The sequence below is a fragment of the Pseudorca crassidens genome, chromosome 10 (genome assembly GCF_039906515.1).
Source record: "Pseudorca crassidens isolate mPseCra1 chromosome 10, mPseCra1.hap1, whole genome shotgun sequence".
In the NCBI taxonomy this organism is placed as follows: domain Eukaryota; kingdom Metazoa; phylum Chordata; class Mammalia; order Artiodactyla; family Delphinidae; genus Pseudorca; species Pseudorca crassidens.
The window spans coordinates 25,397,692-25,420,312 of record NC_090305.1 but is presented as its reverse complement, the minus strand read 5'-3'; the positions used below and the strand labels follow the sequence as shown (position 1 = coordinate 25,420,312).

The window sequence follows — 22,621 nt, the reverse complement described above, 5'->3', positions numbered from 1 at the left end:
CTGCACGGGCATGCAATCAGAATTCAATTTCCACCCAGGGAAGGCAGTCGTCATGATGCTTTAAGCCCAGGGTCTGTTGCGCAGCTACCAGGTGGGCATCCAGCACAGGAGTCAGGAGACCACCCGCCCCACTCTGGCACCTAAAGGTTTTGCTGCCAGGCCCCCAGTGGCTCCCAGAGGCAGCTGCCCAAGTGCCTCTGACTGCTGCGTTGAAGATGTGGGGAGCACAGCCGATGGGCGGTACGTTCAAAGCTGGCCGTCTCTACACATTTGCTGAGGTCTGGAGAGGTCTTTGAAAGCACCTCCTAATTATTCCCCAGGACCGCAGTGCGGAGGCCATATATTCTTATCAATAATAGAGTCCAGAGCCTCGTTCCTTAGAGATGAGAGACCCATTATTTATGTCTTAATTTGTAATTTCCAGTAGAACCAGCAGGTCTTTTTTCAGACTCTCCGCCCTCTGCCCCCACAGTGAGCAATCAAGCAAAGCTACCAGTTTTTCCCCTCGTGCGGTCAGACACACCAGGCTGGGCTATGACAGCAACTGGCCACGTGACCTTGGACAAGTCACGCCCATTCTCTGGTTGTTTCTCATCGGCCAGGTGGGGCTGGTGATCATCTGTCATCCTGTGGGATCTTTGACATTTAAAGTCCTCTTCTAATGTGGGGAGGTGCCATTTCTATTAGAAAGTTAAGTCAGGTAACCCACGGCCATGAGGTGTGAGCTCTACCAACCCTTCTTTTATCTCAGAGTTCTCCCAAACTGGAAGGAGCTATACTTGGAAAGTCCTTTCTGGTTCTAAAATCCTCTATGTGAATCCTGGCGGGCCAAGTTAATCAAGGGTGGTGCTATCCTGGGGAAAAACATATTGTGAATAGACTCAAGGGGTCCTGGTCAAAATCTGTTGGTGATGGATGACAGAAATTTTGACTGGGACATGTTAGAACTCCTGGGCTGACACTGACGGGGACAACTTAAATCTCTGGAAATTACAGGACACTTCAGACTACAAGCGGTCCACATCCTTCTTAGAGAATTTACTTCAAACGTTGGTGCTTGTCACAGAAGCTGCTCAGCTAAACACGCTTCAGGAAGGTGAGGGTCACTATATCAGAGTAGATGCAGACTCCCTGAGGTACTACAGCTAATGCTTGTTCTCCGGTGCCCACTCCATGGTGGGATTCCAACTTCCTGGTCTGTCCCTGTCAGTCAAACGTCTTCCAAATTATAGGGGAACAAGGATCAGGGACAATCTGGAATAGAGAACTCTGTCCTGATTTCTTCATGTGCCCCAGGCTGGGAATCTGGTCTTTCCCTCATCTTGCCAAATCAGCACAGGATGTGCACCAAACTAGAAAAAGGTTCTGTCAGCTTGCTGAGTGCACAGGCCACGCAGACTATCGTTAAAGGCAACCTGGACACCACGTTCAAAGGCTTGACCTAGATATCTACAGAAACAACACCTTTTCTCAAAGCCTTAGTTTCAACTCAGCCTTTCCGCTCACACCTGTCCCCAAAGATGCCCGACTCACAGTGGCCACAGGGGACCCAGTTCATCACGAACCACCAGATGTTGAGCATGGAGGCGTGGTGGTACACATGCAGGACCGTGACCTGGTGGTAGTTCTTGCGCAGGATGAAGAAGAAGGTGTCCATGAACTCAATGAGCTTGGAGAAGTAGTACCACCAGAGCACGCGGATGATCTAGGAGGAAGGGGCCGTAAGCATCTTCCGGGTTCTGCGCTCAACCCCAGGATCCCACCACCCCCGCTCCCCCCGACTGGCCCTGCCAAAGCGTCACTCTGCAGTGCCTTTAGCCAGAACACCAGGGGCTGGGTGGGGGGCTGGGGGGAGTGGAGGCAGGGAAAGCTCTCAAAGGTCCACCAACCCTTTTCAAGTCTCTAACAGATCCCCGCCGGCCTCCTGTTCCCTCTGGAAGGAGCCTACAGAGCCATCGGAGGAAGAAAACCACATGAAAGGCACTTCTGCTTTCAAGGGCTGGCGTGGGGCAGGTGACAGACACGAGGCAGAGGAAGAAAGGAATCAGGGTATCCAGTGCCAGGTTCTGCCCAATTAAACGTGCCACACGGGGTCTCTAACGAAATGACTGCCACGTTGAGGGTAGACTGCAGCGTTTTGTTAAAAACAAAACCCAAAAAACACGCCAGAGTGGAAGCTGGAACCGGCAGACCACACTCAGAGGCCACTTAGAGGAATGATTAAAACACTTAAGACATCCTTCCGATCCCGTTTATATAAACAGAGCACAAATACTGATAAATGCATGCACATTTTTTTCCCTGGAAGCTGTCAACAGGACTTACTTTTTGCAGAGAGGGAGATTTTAGTTTCCATTCTATACTTTTCATGCTGCTTAAGTTCTCATACCATGTGCACATACTGCTTTTAAAGTTCTTTAAAAAATGTCCACAGGGATTACCTGGACGGCCATCTTGTCTTTTGAACAATTTAGTTATTAAAAAAAAAAAAAAAAAAGACAATACCTTCATGTCTGCTTCTCCTCCACTGCGTGTGCCCTGACAGAAGAAGTTGTACTGGCCTTCCCATACTCCCGTCACTAACTGGAAAAAAAAAAAAAGGGAAAAAGCTAATCACCAACAAAATAAGAACCAGGAGAAGTCCTATTCAATTAAAGTTCATTAATTTGAGAATCTGTGCAAACTGACCTTGGGCTGTGCTGAGGCAAGTTTGGTCCGGGCAAAAAACCATAATGACAAGGGAGTGTGAACCAAGGGGGGTTTAAATGACTAGGGACTCAATTTCACAAGGGGCAGGCCCTGCTTTGCCAGGCTGCCTCTCTCCAGAACCCTCAGTTCCCCTGGGCCCGTCACAGGCATCTCGCCAATTCCGAGGCCCAAGTTTTCCAATCATGGGCTTGGGTCCTGCCCTGCCACGGCCTCAGGGGAAACCACAGGCTTTCTCAAACCTGAGTGTGTAGGACCAGAACCACCTCAAGGGCACAGTGAAAGGCAGATTGCTGGGGAGTGTTTCTGGTCTGGCAGGTCTGGGGTGGGGCCCAAGAATTCCTACTTCTAGCAGGTTCCCAGGTGATCCTGATGCCGGTCTGGAGCCCCCCTGCTGCAAGCCTGGGGCAACCGAGTCCAGCCTGAGCCTCTTCACTGTTTTCCGCTGCTGTGTCATCTCCGGATCCATGAATGAGACCTCTGCGAACCGAGGAACTGTGCCCATGCCTCAGAACTCACCTGCGGCAGAGTAGGCACTGTGGTGGCACAGTGAGGACCCCGGACTTGGGGTGCAGAGCTGCAGGGTCGCCAGTTCTCCATGAGGGCCTCAGCTGCCTCACCCGCACATGAGGGTGATGCCCGGCTAAGGGGAGACCTAAGGACCTGCTCCAACGGTCCAGAAGGAAGGTGTGATCTGACCACCCTGTGCGTGTCCACTATGTTCCAGCCAGCCAGACACCCACGAGATGCGCCTTTCTCCATGGAGACCGCAGCTCACCACCATCTCCTGAAGCCTTGGCATCCTCAACTGTTCCTGGTGGCTCTCCCTCTGGTGGTCAAGTGGGGCCATGGGAGGAGAAACCTCAGGTGGTCTGTCTTGTCGTGCTTGAGCTCATCTGGGGAGCCAAGACGAGGAACCGGCCACTGGGCCCCCAAGTGTGGTTCTCAACGTGTTCCCTAGTCCAGCTGCACCAGCATCATGTGGGAACTCAAAAGACATGCAAATACCTGAGCCCTGCCTGGAGCTTCAGAGCCAAAACCCTAGAGAATCCAATCCTGTGGTTTATAAAGTGTGGTCCCGATGCAGCAGCACCATCACCCAGGAGTTAGCTAGAAATATAAAATCTGAGGCCTAACCCCAGACCCACTGAATCAGAAACTTCTGGGTGTGAAGCTCCGCGGTGTGAAAACTGGTTGTTTCACAGGTGATTTTTGATGCCACTGATGTTTGAGAACTGTTAAGCTGTGGTTCCCATTCCAGCTGTAGGACAGGCTCACCGGGGGAGCTTTTAAAAATTGCTAATGGGGGCTTCCCTGGTGGCGCAGTGGTTGAGGGTCTGCCTGCCGATGCAGGGGACACGGGTTCGTGCCCCAGTCCAGGAGGATCCCACATGCCGTGGAGCAGATGGGCCCGTGAGCCATGGCCACTGAGCCTGAGCGTCCGGAGCCTGTGCTCCGCAACAGGAGAGGCCACAACAGTGAGAGGCCCGCGTACCGCAAAAAAAAAAAAAAAAAATTCCTAATGCCTGGCTTCCCCCAGACCATTAAACCAGAAGCTTGCAAGGCAATTCCAGTGTGAAACTAGGAGTGGGAACCACTGGTTTCATGCTACCTGATTCACGTAAGAAATGGTTCACCTACCAGCACTGCACGAAAGATGTAACCGAGACACAGGACTTTAAACCCTCGCACTGACCACCTTCCCCTACACTGTCCTCCAACAGAGTTTGACTGGGGGGGAGGGCAGCGGCACACAGATACCCTCAGGGAACATCAGCTGATCACAAAGGTCTGAAGACAAACGGTTAAACTTCCACCCTCAGAGACAAAAGCCAGCACACTCAACACCCTGCTTCAATCTGGTTTTCCTTCTACTAACTCCTTTAAGAGCTAACACGGTTTTTGCGGCCAAAGACCAGCCGATCATTTTATGATGAAAAGAACCCAGGATTAGGGAGCAGAAGTACCAGGGCTAGTGAGCAACCTGGGACACGCCAGCTAATTCCCTTGGACCTTGGTCATTCTTTACTGTAAGCAGATGAGGCTGTATTAAATTATTTCCAAAGGTTCTGTTTTAATTTTCTACAGTTACTACGATTTTTTTGAAAACAGACCACACATAAACTACACTATACTATCTTTGAAAAACCAGACCCACAGGTAATTTACTGGAAGGTATATTATCTTTCTGGTCTTCCCCTTCCTAAAGTCATGCCAGTTAAGCACACCGCATGCAGACCTACCAGAAGTCCCAACGTTGCATCAAGATACAAAGCCTGAGTCTAAAGTGGGCTGCGTGTGTGCGTGTGCGTGTGTGTGCGCGCGCGTGTGTGTGTGCGTGTGTGTGCACGCACGTGTGTGTGCGTGTGTGCCCGCGCTGGGGTGGAAACCTGAGGGAAGAGAGGTGTCATCTTGGCACAATGTTCTTTGCTGCCCTTCCTTCTACCCCATGAGGGCGCTGATAAATTTTCTTCTGTGGCTGGAGGGTACAGAGAAAGAACTTTTTGGAACTCCACTGGGTTAAAGGATGGAGATAAAGAAGCCTAGAGCACAGGTGTGAGCCTCTCCCAGGTGAGATACCTTCTCCAAGGGCAAAATCTGTTTCCCTTGTAGGAAGTCCCACCCCTTGAGCCCAGCTGGCTGTTGCATGATTCCGTGTTTCTGGTCACAGGAGCAACTAGGAGAGACAGTGTGAAGACTTCAAAGCAAACGCGTCACCACTTCTGGGCATCCCCTCTAAGCACATCTGCTTTTGCCCCTTGGCAGTAAAAAAGGGGAAACAACTTTCAAAAACACCAGAAGAGAATGTAAAATCTTTGTTCACAGAAGCCTTTCCTTAGAAACAGAAACTTGCAGTTCTGTTACATCACCAATGGGAGGGAGGGAGCACAAAAAATACTATGAAACAGCAAACCATGCCTGTTCCTTTATTTACAAAAACAGATGGCAGCTCTTCAGGCCTCATTTTACTCACTCTTCAAACAGGATAAAAATAATACTCTGGCCTGTTCAGGCTGCCGTGAGACGTTAACAAGATGTATGTAATGCTTATCTCACCCAACCTGGTAGAGAGGATAAGCACAGCAACTGTTAGAAATGACCATTACTTTATCCTTTTCAACTGCAGTGCTCTCCGCACCCATGGACCCCCATCTCCAGCTCTCAAAATCGTATTCATCCTTCAAAGGTCAGCTAAAATTTTATTGTTTTTCATGATTGCTCTCTTGAGCACTCCAGCTGAAGCCCGTCTCCTGCCTCTGAGCCTAGGTGCCGTGACTTACACCTATGTGCTTACATGCTCCTTTAAGACCCGTCACTGGCTCTGTCTGAAGCTCCTCTGTAAGCTCTCAGAGGTTGTGTCTGCACATCTGCATCCACAGAATCCATCACGGGGGTGGAGGGAGATGGAACGGGGACTCGTACATAAGGGATGTTGAACAAATATTTGCTCGATAACAACAAAGTGTTCAAGGTGCTGCTTCTTGCCCCTTAAATCTAGGCCCAATGTTTTATTTGCAGGGGAAAATAAAAGTTTCCGTTCACAAGATGAAAACCAGTCCTCATTAAATGTCATACTGGTGACATGGAGTTTAATTCTTAAATATCCTTGGCTTCAAAAGGGATAGGATATTTAACACATGAGGATCAAGCACCCGAGTTCAAGTTTATTCACCTAAGCTTCTCAGCCGCCCTCCGTACAAGTGGCCAGTATCAGGGTCCTGCTCTCTCCATTCCCATCAGAAGAAAACGGCATGTCTGAGTACCAGACCCTGGAGGCTCTCAGCCAACGCCCGGCCTTCCCTCCAAGAGCTGCTCTGGGCAGCTCATCACACTGCAGCCCCAGGGAGGGCCCAGGAGGTGGGACCAAAGGGGAGGCACTGGAAGTGAGGGCAGGGCTCTACCCTGACTTCTGGAAGTCACCCCGACAGGGCAGGTCCGTGCTCCAGTGGAAAAGCAGGCCACAGCAAGCAGCTGGCCACCACCACCCCAGCTCCGGATCCCACCGGCCACTCCAAGAACCACCGAGGGAGCACTAAGTACCCTACACCTGGCTTCTCCCCAGTAACCAAGACACACACAGCACCGCTGTGAACCACCACTCCTTCTCTGGAGTAAAGCAAACTTCAATTAGGCCATGGGCGTGTGCAGAGCTATAATTAAAGCCTAGCTAGAAGCTTTCTTCTCTCCTTATGAGACAAATTCAATAACCAAAAGTGGTTTCGTGCATCTTTTCACTTAAAGAAGAAAACTGAAGTGAATATCACAGCTGGGTCTGGATGATGCAGTTCACGGAGTGATTCATCTCTAGTTGATTGTCTAGGTGAGAGTTGACTTTTCTCATCTAACACCACAATTTAACCACAAATGTATACCCTATAGCATGATAACCACTTCCAAGGCACTTTCTGTAATGCCACCAAAGCATCTCAAGAAACAAGATCATTTGAAACACTTCAAGCAGAAAAATGTCATCCTGTGTGGCCCTCATCAGTTCACTCAACCCAAGATGTCAGAGCAGTAAGGTGACCCCTTTCCAAAAGGGGCTAATGGATTTAGTGATGAGGGTTTGATGAGCTGTGTGGTTATCTCCCCCTAAGCAGAAATGGAATGAAAGGTAACGGGAACAGACACTATCCACGCTGAAATTCAACCATCCCAGGACCCAAGGGACTTTGCTAAAATAAGCACCACCACCCAAAGCGTGTGAGGTTGACATCTCCCTAGACTTGACTGTTCCTGTGGCATCTACAAGTGTGTACTTTTTTGAACCGGTACAAGGTCATGTTTTTTATTAAGGAAACAGAGACGAGTACTGATATGGCTGGTCCAAAGTCACACAGCTTCTCAGTGGCACTGCTGGGACCAGCACCTAGGAATCCTGACTCTTGGTCCAAATGCAATGTCTCTAACAGCACTTCCAAGCTCCTCTGACCTTCTTTGTCTGGTTTTGTGTCTTTAGTAAGAACACAATGGAGATACTCTATTCATGAAGAATTCTATGGAAAAGCAGACCTTTCGCTGCATCTTTATCTTCAGCAGATGTTTGGTTTCAAATGAACCATCAGCTACTCCCAAATTAAAAGCACCTCTTTCTCCAAGGTTTAGCTGGCCAATATTGGCAGTGCCATTATGGAACAGGGTCAAGTCAAAGCATGTGGTTTTGAATTTCAAATCTTTCCTGTCCAGAGCAGAAGGATGCCCATTAAGATAATTTCATACCTGTGGCCTCCCAAAGTGTTTTTTTCCACTGAGGCCCAGGAACCCCTTGGGTTACAGCTGACTGCAATACTCTTGGTTACGTCATAAGGCCAGGCTCTGTACACTAGAGAAGGCTTCAGAACAAAGCACAAAGAAACAGCTTGTCCTCAGCCCAGCCTGACACAGGTATGTCTGGCATTCTTCCCTCAACCCTGGGCCCTGTCCACTTACGCTGGCAGTCCTTTTGTCTCACTATTCAGCCTCCTGAGAGGTGGTTTCTGGTAAATTGCTTCCACATACCCCACAAGAAACACTCATTTTATATTTTATGGGACTGGCTGGGAGAGAAGACCCAAGCTGAGGCTCAGTGTTCTGAGGCAGTGATGCACAATGGCCTGAAGCACAGACTCGAATCCCAGGTCCACCCGGGGCTTTGCCTCTGCAGAAAGGGGACAGTGACAGTGTGATGAACAGTGAGTGAACCCAGTACCTGGCATAAGGCAGGCACTGTATATGTAAGTCTTTGCTATGACTCTACACAAATGTCTGCTCTTTCTGCCCCAGCGCTTGAAGGCTCGTGACTAGGTCTGCACTGCTGCTGCTCCTACTGTATACAGAAGCCCCACCAGAGCATCCTCTGCGGAATTTAAAGAGAGACCTCCAGGGCTTCCCTGGTGGCACAGTGGTTGAGAATCCGCCTGCCAATGCAGGGGACGCGGGTTCGTGCCCTGGTCCGGGAAGATCCCACATGCCGCGGAGCGGCTGGGCCTGTGAGCCATGGCCGCTGAGCCTGCACGTCCGGAGCCTGTGCTCCGCAACGGGAGAGGCCACAACAGTGAGAGGCCCGTGTACCGCAAAAACAAAAACAAAAACAAAGAGAGACCTCCAGCTTACCTTCTGACTCCTGCTTTACAAACTGAGTCTGCTTTAGTTGAGGATTTGTAGACTGGTTCCTTTTTACACCAGCTGTAAGGCTCAGTTACCAAGGTCTGTAGGGTCAGTTTAGAGGAGTCAGGCCTGGCTCTGGACCAAAGCCAAAGCTTCCTCTCTACTGGAAGGCATCCCTTCCCTGTCCCCTGGGAGTGTGGCTGAGGGGAAGGCTGTCTGTCAGAAGGCTGAATCCTTCTCTCCATCTTCCCACTGCAGGCATTCCCTCAGGGCAGTGCCAGGTAAATGGACAGGCAGGTAACTGAGGTGCTGGTTCTCCCTGAGAGAAGCTTCTTTCTGAGCAAGGAGTTTCAGTGGTAAGGGAACTGTGAGTGAGAAGTGTTTTAGGCAATAGTTGGGCCTTTCCTATAAGTATTAATCTCACCAGAGTTTCAACTTCTGTTCAATGCGGAAAGGCAGAATGGTACTAAATGTCTTTTTCAGAGTATTTTGGGAAACAAAATCATTTCTAAATAAAATTCAGTAATTACTTGCCAGGTCCTTTAAGTGTTTTTCCAAATCCTATTTTTTTCCACAATAACATATCTATTTTAAGAAAGCCTGAAGGGAAAGAAAAACAAGACCGTTTAGAATATAATGTCTCCAGAACAACTGCTCTGCAGCTCTATCGAGGACATTCAAAGCCAGAGCCAGGGAGGCAGTGCTGTCGGGGGCCTGGGGAGACGTGCTGACAGCACCGACGCCACAATTACAGAGGGGGCGGAAAGCACAAGCAAAACACCCTTCCCGTCAAATGCTCAACTTCTCTCACCCTCCGCATAAAGCAGCATCAGAAATCTTCAAGAGAAGATTCAAAGAAGAAAACCACTGACGTCTGGTCCTGGCAACGCAGCAAACCGCGCGAAAGCTGAACCACCTCCCCACCGTTAACACAAGGCAGAAACGCTATATGAAACTCCAAAAAAACTCCAACACCACTGATGCCTAACTGTAAGGTGAGGCTTCCCCTAAAAAAATAAGTTAGAAAAGAGGAAGTGAGCTTATATTCAAGTTCTTTTAAAAATCTCTTTTATTTGGGGCAGACACGTTTACCTGAGATGACCCCAGCAATACTAGCTTGGGATGCTTACACGGGACACCCTACAAACTGTCCTGTTTTTGTTTTTAAAAAAGGTAAAGAAATTTAACATAGGGTCTTCCCTGGCGGTCCAGTGGTTAAGACTCTGCGCTTCCAATGCAGGGGGCATGGGTTTGATCTCTGGGCGGGAAACTAAGATCCCACATGCTGTGCAGTGTGGCCAAAAAAAAAAAATTAACATTGATATAATAATTATTCCCAGAGGCATGACCTCACAGATATAGCTGGAAGAAAATTTTTTAAAGGATATTTTCAAATAGCAATACAGCAAATGGTTAAGTTTGAGATCACAGTTGTATCTAACTAGGAAAAAAACCAATGTTTCCATGTTATGAAGTGAAAAAAAGAACAAGCAGTGAATTTTTATGAAGAAATAAAAAATGCATAGTAACTGAAACTAAAAATGGCTGAAAGAGCAGATTAGACACAACTGAAAATACGAGTGAATTAGAGGAATGCAGGAGAGACATAAAGATTCAAAAAACATGAGAGAGAATACGTAGGGGTGAGAATGTCCAACACACGTCTAATAGGAGCTCCAGCCAGAGCTGGTGAAGGAGGAGGAAGCATCGAGGATATGATGCCTGATGACTTTCCCAAATTCAGAAACACAGAAATTCTCAGCTTGGATGCACACAAACCTGAGTGAGATAAATAAAAGTGGACTACTATCTAGGCACACTCTGTTTCATTCTTAAACAATTTTAGAAATATCTGGAAAGAAAAAGACTACCTACAAAATGAACAAAAATGGGAGTGCGGCAGACTTCTCTGATAAATCTGCAAAGTGCTGGGGGAAAATAACTGCTAATTTAGAATTCTACGCCCTGCTAAAATACTATTCAAGCATAAAGTCACATAAATGATGCTCAAACAGAGACTGAGTTTACCCTTCCCAGAAAAGGAACTACTTCAGAAGAAAACTGAATCTCAAAGGAAAGAATGGATTTCACAAATGAACAGCGTGCAAAGAAAATCAGTAAGCACAGACTGTAATGATGACTGTTTAGGACCTCAGAAAGAGGTGGAATGAAACACCTGCTAACAATAACATGGAAGATGGGGGATCAGAGCCCAGATCTTCTACGGTCCTTGTACTGTTCAGGAGTAGAAACAGTAATTCATTTTAGACTTCATTAAGTCAAGGGTGCATGTTAAAAACTTATAGGTAATTACTAAATAATAGAATTAGAATAACTTTTAAATCAGTAAAATGAAAAAAAATGCAACAGAAAGCAGGAAAGGAATAAAAAAAGAGCAAAGAAAACATACAAACACACAAAGGTGACAGAAATTATTCCAATATAACGATTATACTAAATGAAAATGGATTAAAATTTCCCCACTAAAAGACAAGAGTGTCAAGATTCAGTCATTAACTCCTAAGTGTATACCTGGCCTAAATAAATAAATAAATAAAATTTGCACACAGGGACATGTCCAATAACATTCAATGCAACATTGTTTCTGTTTGGGGAGGAAGGTTTCTGATCAAGAAAAAAACATACTTTTTAATTCCTTCTTAACTGCAAAAGCTTTTTACCTCAAATGCCAGCATATAGATTTATTTCTAGCTAGTAAAGCACATGAGAATTGCTGCTTTGGAGAATAATTATGAAAATAATACAATTTTGTTTCTGTAATACATTAAAAAATGCAAAATGCAAAACAAGAGTGAAGTTTCTGCAAAGGAGAAAGATAGTGTTGGGAGATAATTCTCCAAGGATCTCAATGCAAAATTGTTACATTGGAAATAACGTACATGTCCATCCAAAGAAAAATGGATAAAATGGCGTAATAAACTCTAACACTGAAATAATACAGAGAAGTTAAAACTAATGAAATGAAATCCATACGATTCAACATATATTCTCAAAATATAATGCTGACTGAAAAAAGTTATTTGATAAAGAGTATAAACTGTACACCATTTATGTAAGTTAAAAAAATTGTCTCAGAATATTCTGTAAGTTGTCACATATACATACATGTTTAGTAAAAGTATAAAAACATATCCAGGGGCTTCCCTGGTGGCGCAGTGGTTGAGAGTCCGCCTGCTGATGCACGGGACACGGGTTCGTGCCCTGGTCCGGGAAGATCCCACATGCCGCGGAGCGGCTGGGCCCGTGAGCCACGGCCGCTGGGCCTGCGCATCCGGAGCCTGTGCTTCTCCACATCGGGAGAGGACACAACAGTGAGAGGCCCGCGTACCACAAAAAAAAAACAAAAAACACCCCAAACATATCCAGAAAAGAAACGAACTTCAGAAGAGTCAAATCTGTGAAGGGGCTGTGCTTTAGATGCATTTTTGTCATTTCTTCTTTAAACAAAAAATTCAAACCAGTAATGTCAATATTTGTTAGGTACATAGATAAATATATTTCTATGATTTTATTTTCCATATTCTGAAGTAGTTTTGGACTTACAATTTTAAGTAAAAATTGCAAAGGGAAAGAAAAAATAAGTTTTGAATCTATGCCAATTCAGGTCACCTATCGAGTTAGCTATCAATCATTCTCTAAAATTACATTTTAAATGTTCTGAATGTTTGAATCATTTCACTGAATTTTCTCACACTACTTCACAACACACAGTTCTAAATGCAATGGAATAAACAATCAAAATAATCTTGTTTGTAATCTGTGATTTATCTTTGTTAAATAAAGTAAAACGTCGTTCTGGCATTTGCTTTTTTATGTCTTAATGCTGAAGCCATGCTAACAAGGGGACGGAAAAGATGTGGAAGGAACATTGTAACTACAGCCAGTGAGGTGCGTGTGAGAGACGCAAGGCTGGAGGCACCGTGGGCACCCCTGGGGGCACCGTGATGGGACAGAAGGCGTCAGGCTCCTCGGGACCACGGGGAGGCAGGAGAGGCTGGGATCACTGCTCTAGAGCCAAGCCCTCTCAAGGTGTCACAGAGCAACTGACCTTGAGAAGGGTCCTCAGAAACGAGACGGGGACTGTCAAACCGAGGCAGGCTTAGGTCTGAAGGAAGTGGAGTTTCTAGGTGGGGCAGAGACCCAAAGAAAGGAAGAACCTGGTCTTGGGGGTCTGAGTGGATGGGGCACTGGGGCAGGCTGCTAAGGAGGGCAGCCAGCAGTTCTCTCCATTCAAGTTCAAGGTTGACGTGCTGTGCGTGCTGACCCTGCTTCCTGCTGCTACTGCTGAGCCCCGCGATCCCTGCACAGGGATGCTCCCCTCCGGACCGTGACAAACCAAGCAACTGGATCCTCCCTGCTTTGCTGACGAGAGGCCAGAGGCCAGGAGCAGGGCCGATATACCAAAAAAGTTCCAGGTCAGGACAGAGCAGCCCCCTGAGTGTCTGACATGTTAACTAAGGAGTTGTACTACTGGGTGAGCCAGGGGAAACCTGAGTCCAGCCCAGGTACACCCTGCACAATGAGGGAAAAGTCACAATCTGGCATCTGGTGGGTGGGGATTCTCAATCTTGGGGACAAAGGGAAAGATGTGTGGATAGTCTGAAAACACAGTGGGGCTTCCATTCAGATGAAACATGCCCTGGAGCTGGGAGGTGGGGGGGAGGGAGGGGGCTGGAGGAGTAGGGGTGTGGGTAGAACGGCACACAAGGTGTTTATGTTTGCTATGAGGACACCGTTTTACAAAGCTGAGTGAGTAATGCAAACTAAGTTGTTTCTCTTCTATAACTTGACATTTTATTTTCGAGGCTTTACCACTGACTGTGATCTTAGACAACACCTAATTTAATAAATGAAAAAATGCTTGCCGTGAAGTCCTCTACTCCTAAGCTAAAACATACCACTTTCAAACATACTTCTATTCAGGGGTTATGACCTCTTTCCCAGAAATAAACACCAAGTTCATGAGGCAATCAGCAGTAAAGCCACGCCTCTCTTTTTAGTTTTCTTTCTACCAAGTGCAGAAGCTCTGACCAAGCCCTTTCTATACCTTAAACTCAGTTTCACAGTTACAAGACAGTCATTTGGTTACTTTCCTTCTTCCAGTCATTCTAAAGCTTCCTGACGCCTCTCTCATTTCCTTTTTATCTCCCTCTTTCAAGATTTCTCTTATCTCCTTGCAACAGTTAATTTTCTTTATATTAACCTAGAACTTTGCCAAGGCAGCTGAGAATTCATACCACAGGATTAAACAAACAGAAATACCAATGGCTACATATTTATTTTTAAGATTCTTTACAGACCCAAATACGTAGATAAGCAGGTGGGTAAATAAAGACTAATCGTTGTGACCATGCCAATGGTGTGACCACAGGCAATGGCTCCAACTCTTGGGATGTTTCCCTGAAATGAGGGGCCCAGCTGGGCTCCATGGTCCCCTCAGTTTGTTCTGCTGTAAAATGCCATGACTGCCCCGTGTTTCAGTACTCATTGGACTATAAATGCTAAGGAAAAAAAGAGGAAAAACCAGTAGCTAAAATGAAATTTAAAACTTGACGAAAGATATGTTATAAGGGTATTCCTAAGGGGTTTATGTAAGTACAGGAAAAAAAAAAGTCAGACAAAATCAAAAAGAAATACCATCTAATGTGGGTACTAGGGTTTATTTTCAACTCGGGAATATCTGATCTGGGCCTATTTTTATAAACTTGATTTAATTTAAAGATTATTGCCCCCTTATCCATTACTTCCCTATGTACTCTAAATTGTGGGTTAAGCACGTTATTTTCCTCTTCTATTTCCTGAATCTCTCTATTCAGGGCTTAGATACTGCTCAACATCTTCCAATGTTTTCGCCAAGCTGTCTTGGAGGGAAATCTGTACTTCCTATTACAATGCTTTCAGAACCCCCCACATTCAGCCACATGCACTTGGAAGCGATCTACCCAGCACTCTTCTTCCCCTCTTTACCAGGGAATTACCTGTTTCAGAGGTTAATTATGAAGTTGTAATTATATCTCTAGGGCTTGAGAAACATATAAGACAGATAGATACTTAAGTTCTGTAAGATTTAATAGTCTTAAATACTTTTTCTCTAGAATATTGCTAGGCGTAATAATAAACTCTATAAGAGCCTTCTTAAGGAAATGGCTCTACCATCTATCAAGTAGGGGAAAGTAAACGGTTCGCTCTAAGACACCTGACAGCTTGCTGCGGCTTTGTCCCTGGAACACAGAGATGAGCACAGTGCTGGGCCCACTCCTGTGCACTGCCCTTGCCTCCAGGCCCGCAATCTCCACCTCGGAGGCTAATTAAACTGCTTTCGCTCTAGAACAGGCCAGAAAGGAAGCAGAACAGGAGTTGTGAGCATTTCACAGACTGTCAGGCATAAAAGCAATGATAGTAGCATCTACCAGCCTAGTCATAAAACCTTTACCTTGGCTTATGAAGCACATGTGGGGGGCGGCCAGACCCAAACCTCTCCCAGCGGCAGTGCCTCTGACGATCAGACACATGCTTCCCACCAGCTCCTGCATCACACGCACACCCCCGCACACACACGGGGAGACCCCCGTCACAGCCTGAGGCTGCTGGGGAATTCACTGCAAGATTCGTATTGATTTCTCCCCTTTTCTTCTCTTTTACTACTCCTTGGAGAAGAAGCCAAAATGAAAGGTTAAAAATCCAAACAGGAGTACTTGCAAGTGTTTGTTTTATGTATGGCTTGAGTCTCAGCCCCAGAGATTTAGCAGTAGTTTTGTGCTATAAACCTGAACAGTGTAGTTCTGTCCCTAAAAATGCATACAAATCGTACTTATCACGGTGGGAGCTTTACTCCCCTTCTAGCTTTAAAGGCTAGGTGACTATACTGTCAAAATAGGAGGCTTAAGTTTTGATTCCAATGTGTCTTTCACTCTTCCTTAAGCCTTCAAGATCATCAAATTTGGTTTTCAACATCCCTGTTTTATAGAAAAAATAATCTGGCCTGAACTTAGACCATTCCAACCCTAAACGCAGACCTCACTATCTACTCTTCTTAGCTTTGAAAAAAATAACCTCGCAAAGCTCCAAGCTGTCTACAGCGATCAGATCAGGATGGAGAGGGCTGACCGACCACAAACATACCAAACGCAGACTCCGCCCACTTCCTTCCCCAGCTGCCTCCAAACAAGAACCAGGCGTTTATTAAATGCTTCATAATAAAATGCTCACAGATCTGTTCTTTGCGTTCTGTTCATTTTCTACTCTGTGTTCTGCTTGCGTAAGAGTATTTCTGAAAATATTAATTTTAATTCTGAGTATAATACAGAACATAAATAACAAAAGAATCCACAGCAAAGTCTTCTACTTTAGATAGATGTGCCCAGAAGGCACATTTGTACAAATAACTCTGGCGTTTTGAAACATCGATTTTATAACATCCTCGAAACGCATTACTGTACCTGCCCTCCCTGTTCTCTGCCCCCACGCAGCTGCCTTTCTCCACTTAGGAGCACAATTCAGGACGGTGACACGAGTACATTTAAGTGAGAGGAAGCTGTGTTAACCTCTAACCTACCTCACAGAACATATAGAGAGACAGCAGCGTGAGTCCAAGGTTATACAGCACTAAAATCCCCCGACAAGAGAACGGCGGCCTATTCTTCATGTATTTTGGTCCCAGCCACACAATTAGCAAGTATAGGATGGAGCAGAGCAAAGTAGGGATATAACTGTCCAGAAGAAACCATCCTTTTACTCTGGGATCTGGAAAATATTAAAAGAAACAACATTTAGTGATTAACAAAGTAGATACAAAAATAGTAACAATGTTTTTCAAACATTAAAATGTTAATTAAAATTTCCCAAGCCAACAAAGCAACTGGAAGAGGAACTGTGAGTCTTCAATATACAGCCTCAAGGTGAGGCTCACATTCATGTTCTGAGTAACGACACGCGTTATTAGTCACAGGTTTTGCTAAATAATTTTTAAAAATCCTTTCCAAAGAATCTTAAAGAAACCAAGGAGAAAGCTCAATTTTCCATTAACTGGATTGATTAACCAGGCTTGCTGAATTATGCATGGGACAAGGAAACCCTAGACATGGCAGTCTTTGAGTTCCAAAGTCCTCCATCCCAGCCCAGTGTCAGCCAGTCTGCCCAGCATGCGCAGACTCAGAAGACGTGCCACTCAGCCAGCTCAGAGATCGTCTGATTCAACAGGCAGCGTCTGCCACGAGTGCCATGGGCAACAGCAGCGGGGATGATATTTTAAAAAGTGAGGGTGAAGCAGCAATGACCAGGTAAGTGAAGAACAGAAGCTTGAGAGGGAAGACCTATACTGATTCAAGGAAATTACTGGCACAGGAAGGACCTCCCTGGCTCCCCTCCCCTCTCCTAGGCAGGAAGGAGGAGGAAAAGGAAAATGCACTCCAAGTGGCTGCCCGCGGCAACCTGACAGCCCTCCCGTGGCTGGGAACAAACTCCCTGGCAGCCGGATCCCTTGGGTGTTATATGTCCCCTGCAAGACTCAACTCCATCCTCTGGCTGACTCCTAGGAAGCCACCTCTGCAGCACGTCCCCCTCTGCATCCTGCTGCAGTGAGTCCCCAAACCTGTAGCCTGCCCTTCGCTCTACATACCCTCCAAGGCCCCCCCACTGTGAAGCTCAGAGGCACATGCTGGTTTCACTTCCGTATCCTCTAAGCAGCAGCAGCTAAGTGGGGACAGTGTCTCAGCCCCTTCTTTGAGCTCCTGGCTGGACCATCTTGCTACTCTCTCCAATGCTCTCTCCCTTGACCTTGTAGGACAAGCACAGGTTAAGTGGAGCATACATGCACTTGGGGAACCACTGTCAGTCTCCTTTCTTGCAGACACCCTAAATTCCCGCAGTGTTTCTTCTCTTGGCTTCAGAGGGAGACGCCCTCCATCCTCTCCCCACTAGTGATGCTAGGGTGGTGGCTGCCAGTTTCTGCCGAACTGTGCTTCTCAGAAGCCCTTCAGGGAAGCGGCCCCCCCAGTGAACTTAACAAGATGATTCTTAACCCCTTTTGTTCTCAGCTCTGGGCTGGAAGCGGTCAATTCTGAGAAAACAAGTTCCTCCGCAGCAACTAACATCAGACTGTTACAAATGTTGATGTGTACATAATCACAAACATAATAAATGCGTCCACAAAAACCTCCCATTTCCTTTTACTTAACGCTGTTTTGCACCATGCTTTTTAAATTTTATCACAGATCTTCATTCTGCTATATGACCAAGTATCCAAGTACTTCCTGGGTGGCTGGCCCCAACCCCAGGTGGTAAATCCTTAGGGATCTGGTCAACTGTGGAGACCTAACCCACTCCCTGGGGGCTGGCTCAGACATAAGCATGTGGAGCAACTGTGGCCACTGATGAGGAGATGACAGTTTGTGAAGAGCTCTGGGGAAGAATTTACTTGTTCTTAAAACTGTGCAAATGATCAGACTTCTCCCTCCTCCTCTGGAGGTGCAGCCTAGAGCTGCAGCAGCCACCTTGCAACCACGAAAGGTGGGAAAACCTATCCTGAGGACAGAGCTGCTGACATACCGAGGATGCAAGGTAGGAAATGACAAGAACGGGGTCCTTGGGTGTCATCACGGAGCCCCTGAAGTGACTCAGATCACATCATGTAAGCTAATAATTTTTATTATTGTTCCAGCCATTTAAAATTGGATTTTTGATCCAGCAACACTCAAGGAAGGCATCGTCCCAACACCAGCACAGAGAGATACATCTGGCTTGTTCTTTTCCAGGGGCTGCACACTAATTTGACTTGTCCCCTATGGATGGGTTTCTAGATTATTTCCAGTTTTGACAAGCGATGCTGTTAAGGACCTTCCTTATACATACCTTTGCTGAGTCAAAGGACACGAGCATTTTAATTTCAACAGAAACCACAAGTACCTTCCAGAGAGGTCACCCCAAGTTAGACTCTTTCTCCACACCCTCACTATTATCACAGATGGTATCAGCCTTAATTCATCTCTGCCTTACTAACAGATGAAGTTCCTTTTATTGTTTTCTTTTGTATTTTAAAAACCACAAGTGAAACAGAATCTTTTCATCTGTTTAAAAGCCTCTTGTAGTTTTCCTAAGAATCTTCCTGGGAACTCCCAAAGTTCCTTCTTTACAACTAAGACATTATAGATGACATTAGAAGAAGGTGTAATATGGAGCTGACCTACTTCCTAAAAGGTAATGAAAGATGAAGAGCAAAAGAGCTCAGGTGTATATATCTAGCCATTGACGTGACACAACACCAAAGGACATTAAAAAGCCCTTAGGGGCTTCCCTGGTGGCGCAGTGGTTGAGAGTCCGCCTGCCGATGCAGGGGACATGGGTTCGTGCCCCGCTCCTGGAAGATCCCACATGCCGCGGAGTGGCTGGGCCCGTGAGCCATAGCCGCTGAGCCTGTGCGTCCGGAGCCTGTGCTCCAAAACGGGAGAGGCCACGACAGTGAGAGGCCCGCGTACCGCAAAAAAAAAAAAGAAAAAAAACCCCTTAGAATTGTAGAAGGGGAAGAGTTTTAAACTCCTATTGCAGCAGGGCATTTTGGAAGTCAGTTTCAGCTGAAGACTCACAAGAACTGAGGAAACCATGTCACCAGTAGTGGAGAAATCTGTGGCATTCTCAGGCTGCAAGCTCGACGGCAAAGCTGAGCTCCAGCCAAAGGCAGCAGAGGGTCACAGCACCTGTGTCTCTGCCCCAGCAGCCAGGGGACCTCAGAGGACTCCAAGCCCCTGGTATCCAGGACAAAGCGTTAGTCTAATCACTGGAAAATGCTCATGTTTTCTAGAATGTCTTCGTGCAATATTTACATGTGCCTGTAACAAGGAGCAGGGGGGAAGGAGGGGGGAGCAAAACCCAAAACCACCTTACCTCGGGGGCCGAGCAATGCCTGGAAATAGGTACTAAGTGATGCATCAAAGTGTTCCATTTTAAAACCTATTAAGAAAAGAGACATTGATTAAATCTCTACTCAAAATGCTTTTTGTATTTTTTCATAAAACAACAAGAACAAATTCTTTTCAGGGAACATGCTCTGGACAAGGTTAAGTTCCTCATGTTCAAACAATTTCTTTTTAAACTCACGAAAGTAACTTATGGGCTAAGTTCTCATTTGAAAATCAAAAGAAAAGACACAATCCCGTGAATTCACTTTATAAATGAAGCACCAGTTTTCTGTGCTTCTTTTCTCAGCTCTGTAAAAACTCTCTCTGTGAAGCTGAAATCTCAGTGGGGAGAAGGATGGAACTGGATAGAAAGGAGGCAGACAGGGAAGAGCCCTTCGGGGCAAATAGGACCGCCACAGGGAGAAGACAGTTCCTCTGCTGGGTACTTTTATTAATTACTGTCTTAACGTACTCACGTCCATAGTAAAAAAAATTCAAACATTTAAAATGAAAAGAGGAGGTAAGAAAAATCTCATCACTTTGCTCCAACACAATCCCTCCACCCCACTGTTAGAAGAAGCCTACCGGTACCATTTCTTGGGTATACTTCCAGAGATTTCTCTCTTTTGAGCACAAAAGAAGTCATGCCAAATGGGAGTTTTTACAATTGTTGGTCACAACCCATTAATAGATGATCAAGTCAACTTCGCATTAGAAATAATAAACTGATCATAATAATCACAGTGCTTTGCCCTTAGTGAGAACGAAAACTGTCACGAATCTTCAGTGTTACTGTACCATACTTATGAGTGCGATGTACTCAGCTGCGATGTGAAATATATTCTTACCGTGGTAACTGCAAAAAAAAAAAGGCTTGGAAAAATATTGCTGATTGTTTTCACTGACATCTTGGAGATGATCTCCTATCACTGGTTACAGACCTACCTCCATCTTTAAGACTTTAAAACTCCCTATTTTCCCCCCATTTAAGATTTACATTTACAGGGTAGCGAAGCATCTTTTCATCTGTGTATTGACTAGATTTTCTATACTAAAGTTCGGAGGCATATGTTTAACTGTCTTGGTCATTACTCTCATAGAAATAACCACAAATATTTTTGCTTCCAAGGGCAAAGGCAAAATTGGTTTCATCAACTAGGCAGTTAATCATTTGCCATCGATGACACCTTGAAAGCAGCAGCGACCAGGGTTCCGTTCCAGCATCTGTCCTGCCCTGGGGGGAGACTTGCAGGGCGCGGACTCCCTCAGCCAAGAAGCCACCAGCTCCCACACACCAAGTGCCAGCAATTAGATACACCACCTTTGTCATTCAACAGTTACACAACTAGGTAGAAAAGCGTGACAGGCTGGCAGGTGATTAAGAGGCTCCACGTTGGGCTCCTTATCAGACAATTTGGGTTTGAAACCCATTTTTTCCACCTAATAGTAATATGGCCTTGGACAACTTATTTAGCCTCCTACCTGTAACATGTGGGAAATAATAATTGCCCCTCAGGCTGTTAAGAAGAGCAAATGATCTAATACACCAATACGCCTAAGGTCCTTAGAGCACTGCCTGGCGCGCAGAAAGCCCTCCCATAAAGGTTTCCTGCTGTGTGTCTGCCGCGGGGTCCACTCCACAGTGGATACCGCCAGCGTCCGTGTGCCCTGCCCACTAAACTCCCACCAGTGAGCCCACAATGTCCAATGCAAGTCCTCACACCCGCAGGGGGCAGCAATGGAAGGTGGGACAGTTGACAACATCTCAGGAGAGAGGCACCTGTCAGCGTGAAGCATTATCTGAGCATGAAAGATGAGGCTGAAATGAACGTACTAAACCTACTGTGTACAAAGGATTGCTGAATAGGGAAAAACACAAAGAGTTCGCCTGGAGGCCTAGAACAGACTAGATTTTCACGATGGGGGAGAAGGCACGTGCTGAACACCAAAACCAACCGAGTCTGCCAACAAGCAGATGTTGGAAATGATGCACATACGCATTAACAACAAGCTGTAAAAGTCCTAGCAAGTAACAGCATTCTGGGATCCAACGTCGGGAACACACCTGACGGAAACAGTAAGAACACCCTTCTCATTTTTATCTAAGAGCCCTTTCACGGGAGCCTGCAACCAGTTTTGGTTTCTATGTAGGGAGGATGTAGAAAAGCTGGAAACAGAAGTAAAGGAATGCTCAAAAATGACAGGAAACAGACCTGTGGGGTGGAGGTGGGGGGAGAACATTCGTGGACTTAGGGAAAAAATGAGGCCCAGGAATGGGTATAAATGACCCATCGTTACAAAGATGACAACGCTGACATCATGGCAACAGAAAAGCAGCCTGGCTAAACACAAGGTAAAATTTCAGTCCAATTGCACTGAACCCAGCAGCAGGCCCCCAGACGAGACTATGGGATCTAGTATGTGGTGATACTGAAGACTTCTGTTACAGGCCATCTGTCCTGAACGATCCGAATCTGAACCTGTCCTGAGCCCTGCAGGAGGTGGCAGCACAGGGGCTCATTCTAAGACGGAACATCTCCACACGCTTCTGTCAGGAAGGGCCCAGCTGTTCTTAGACCACATTTCTTCTCAGCTTGAGAATTCTCTCAGGCTTGCAGAACTTTTCACCATCCAACTTAGGAACACGTGAAAAAGCTAGGCGAACAATCACAACAGTAGTAATTTTCAGAGAGAGTTGCTCATAATTCCTGAAACGTCTATGTTGACAAGGGGGAACATGAGGCCCTAACCAGCAGAGTCCCTGGCCGGGGAATCGGAGGCCTGGTTGTGGGCTGGACGCGGCCACGTTTGTGGCTTTCCCCATCCTCTCTCCGGGCCACGCCCACGACTGGACACGTCCCGTGACCTGCTCAGAAGGGGCTGTTTTTACACTGGTCACCAGGAGGCTTCTCCAG

At 46.3% G+C, this 22,621-nt stretch overlaps 1 protein-coding gene across 2 annotated transcripts in view; it reads right to left on the bottom strand.

The window, feature by feature from the left end:
* The window catches only part of ELOVL5 (ELOVL fatty acid elongase 5), a 69,990-nt gene that overhangs the window by 5,673 nt on the left and 41,696 nt on the right, over nt 1-22,621 (bottom strand). For both annotated transcript variants that reach the window (XM_067752679.1, XM_067752680.1), the window contains exons 2-5: nt 19,693-19,758; nt 16,370-16,557; nt 2,506-2,583; nt 1,534-1,705 (exon numbers count right to left, since the gene is read on the bottom strand). In XM_067752679.1, the coding sequence (XP_067608780.1) occupies nt 1,534-1,705; nt 2,506-2,583; nt 16,370-16,557; nt 19,693-19,750 (496 nt within the window). In that variant the 5' untranslated portion in view covers nt 19,751-19,758. The remainder of the gene's footprint in view (nt 1-1,533; nt 1,706-2,505; nt 2,584-16,369; nt 16,558-19,692; nt 19,759-22,621) is intronic.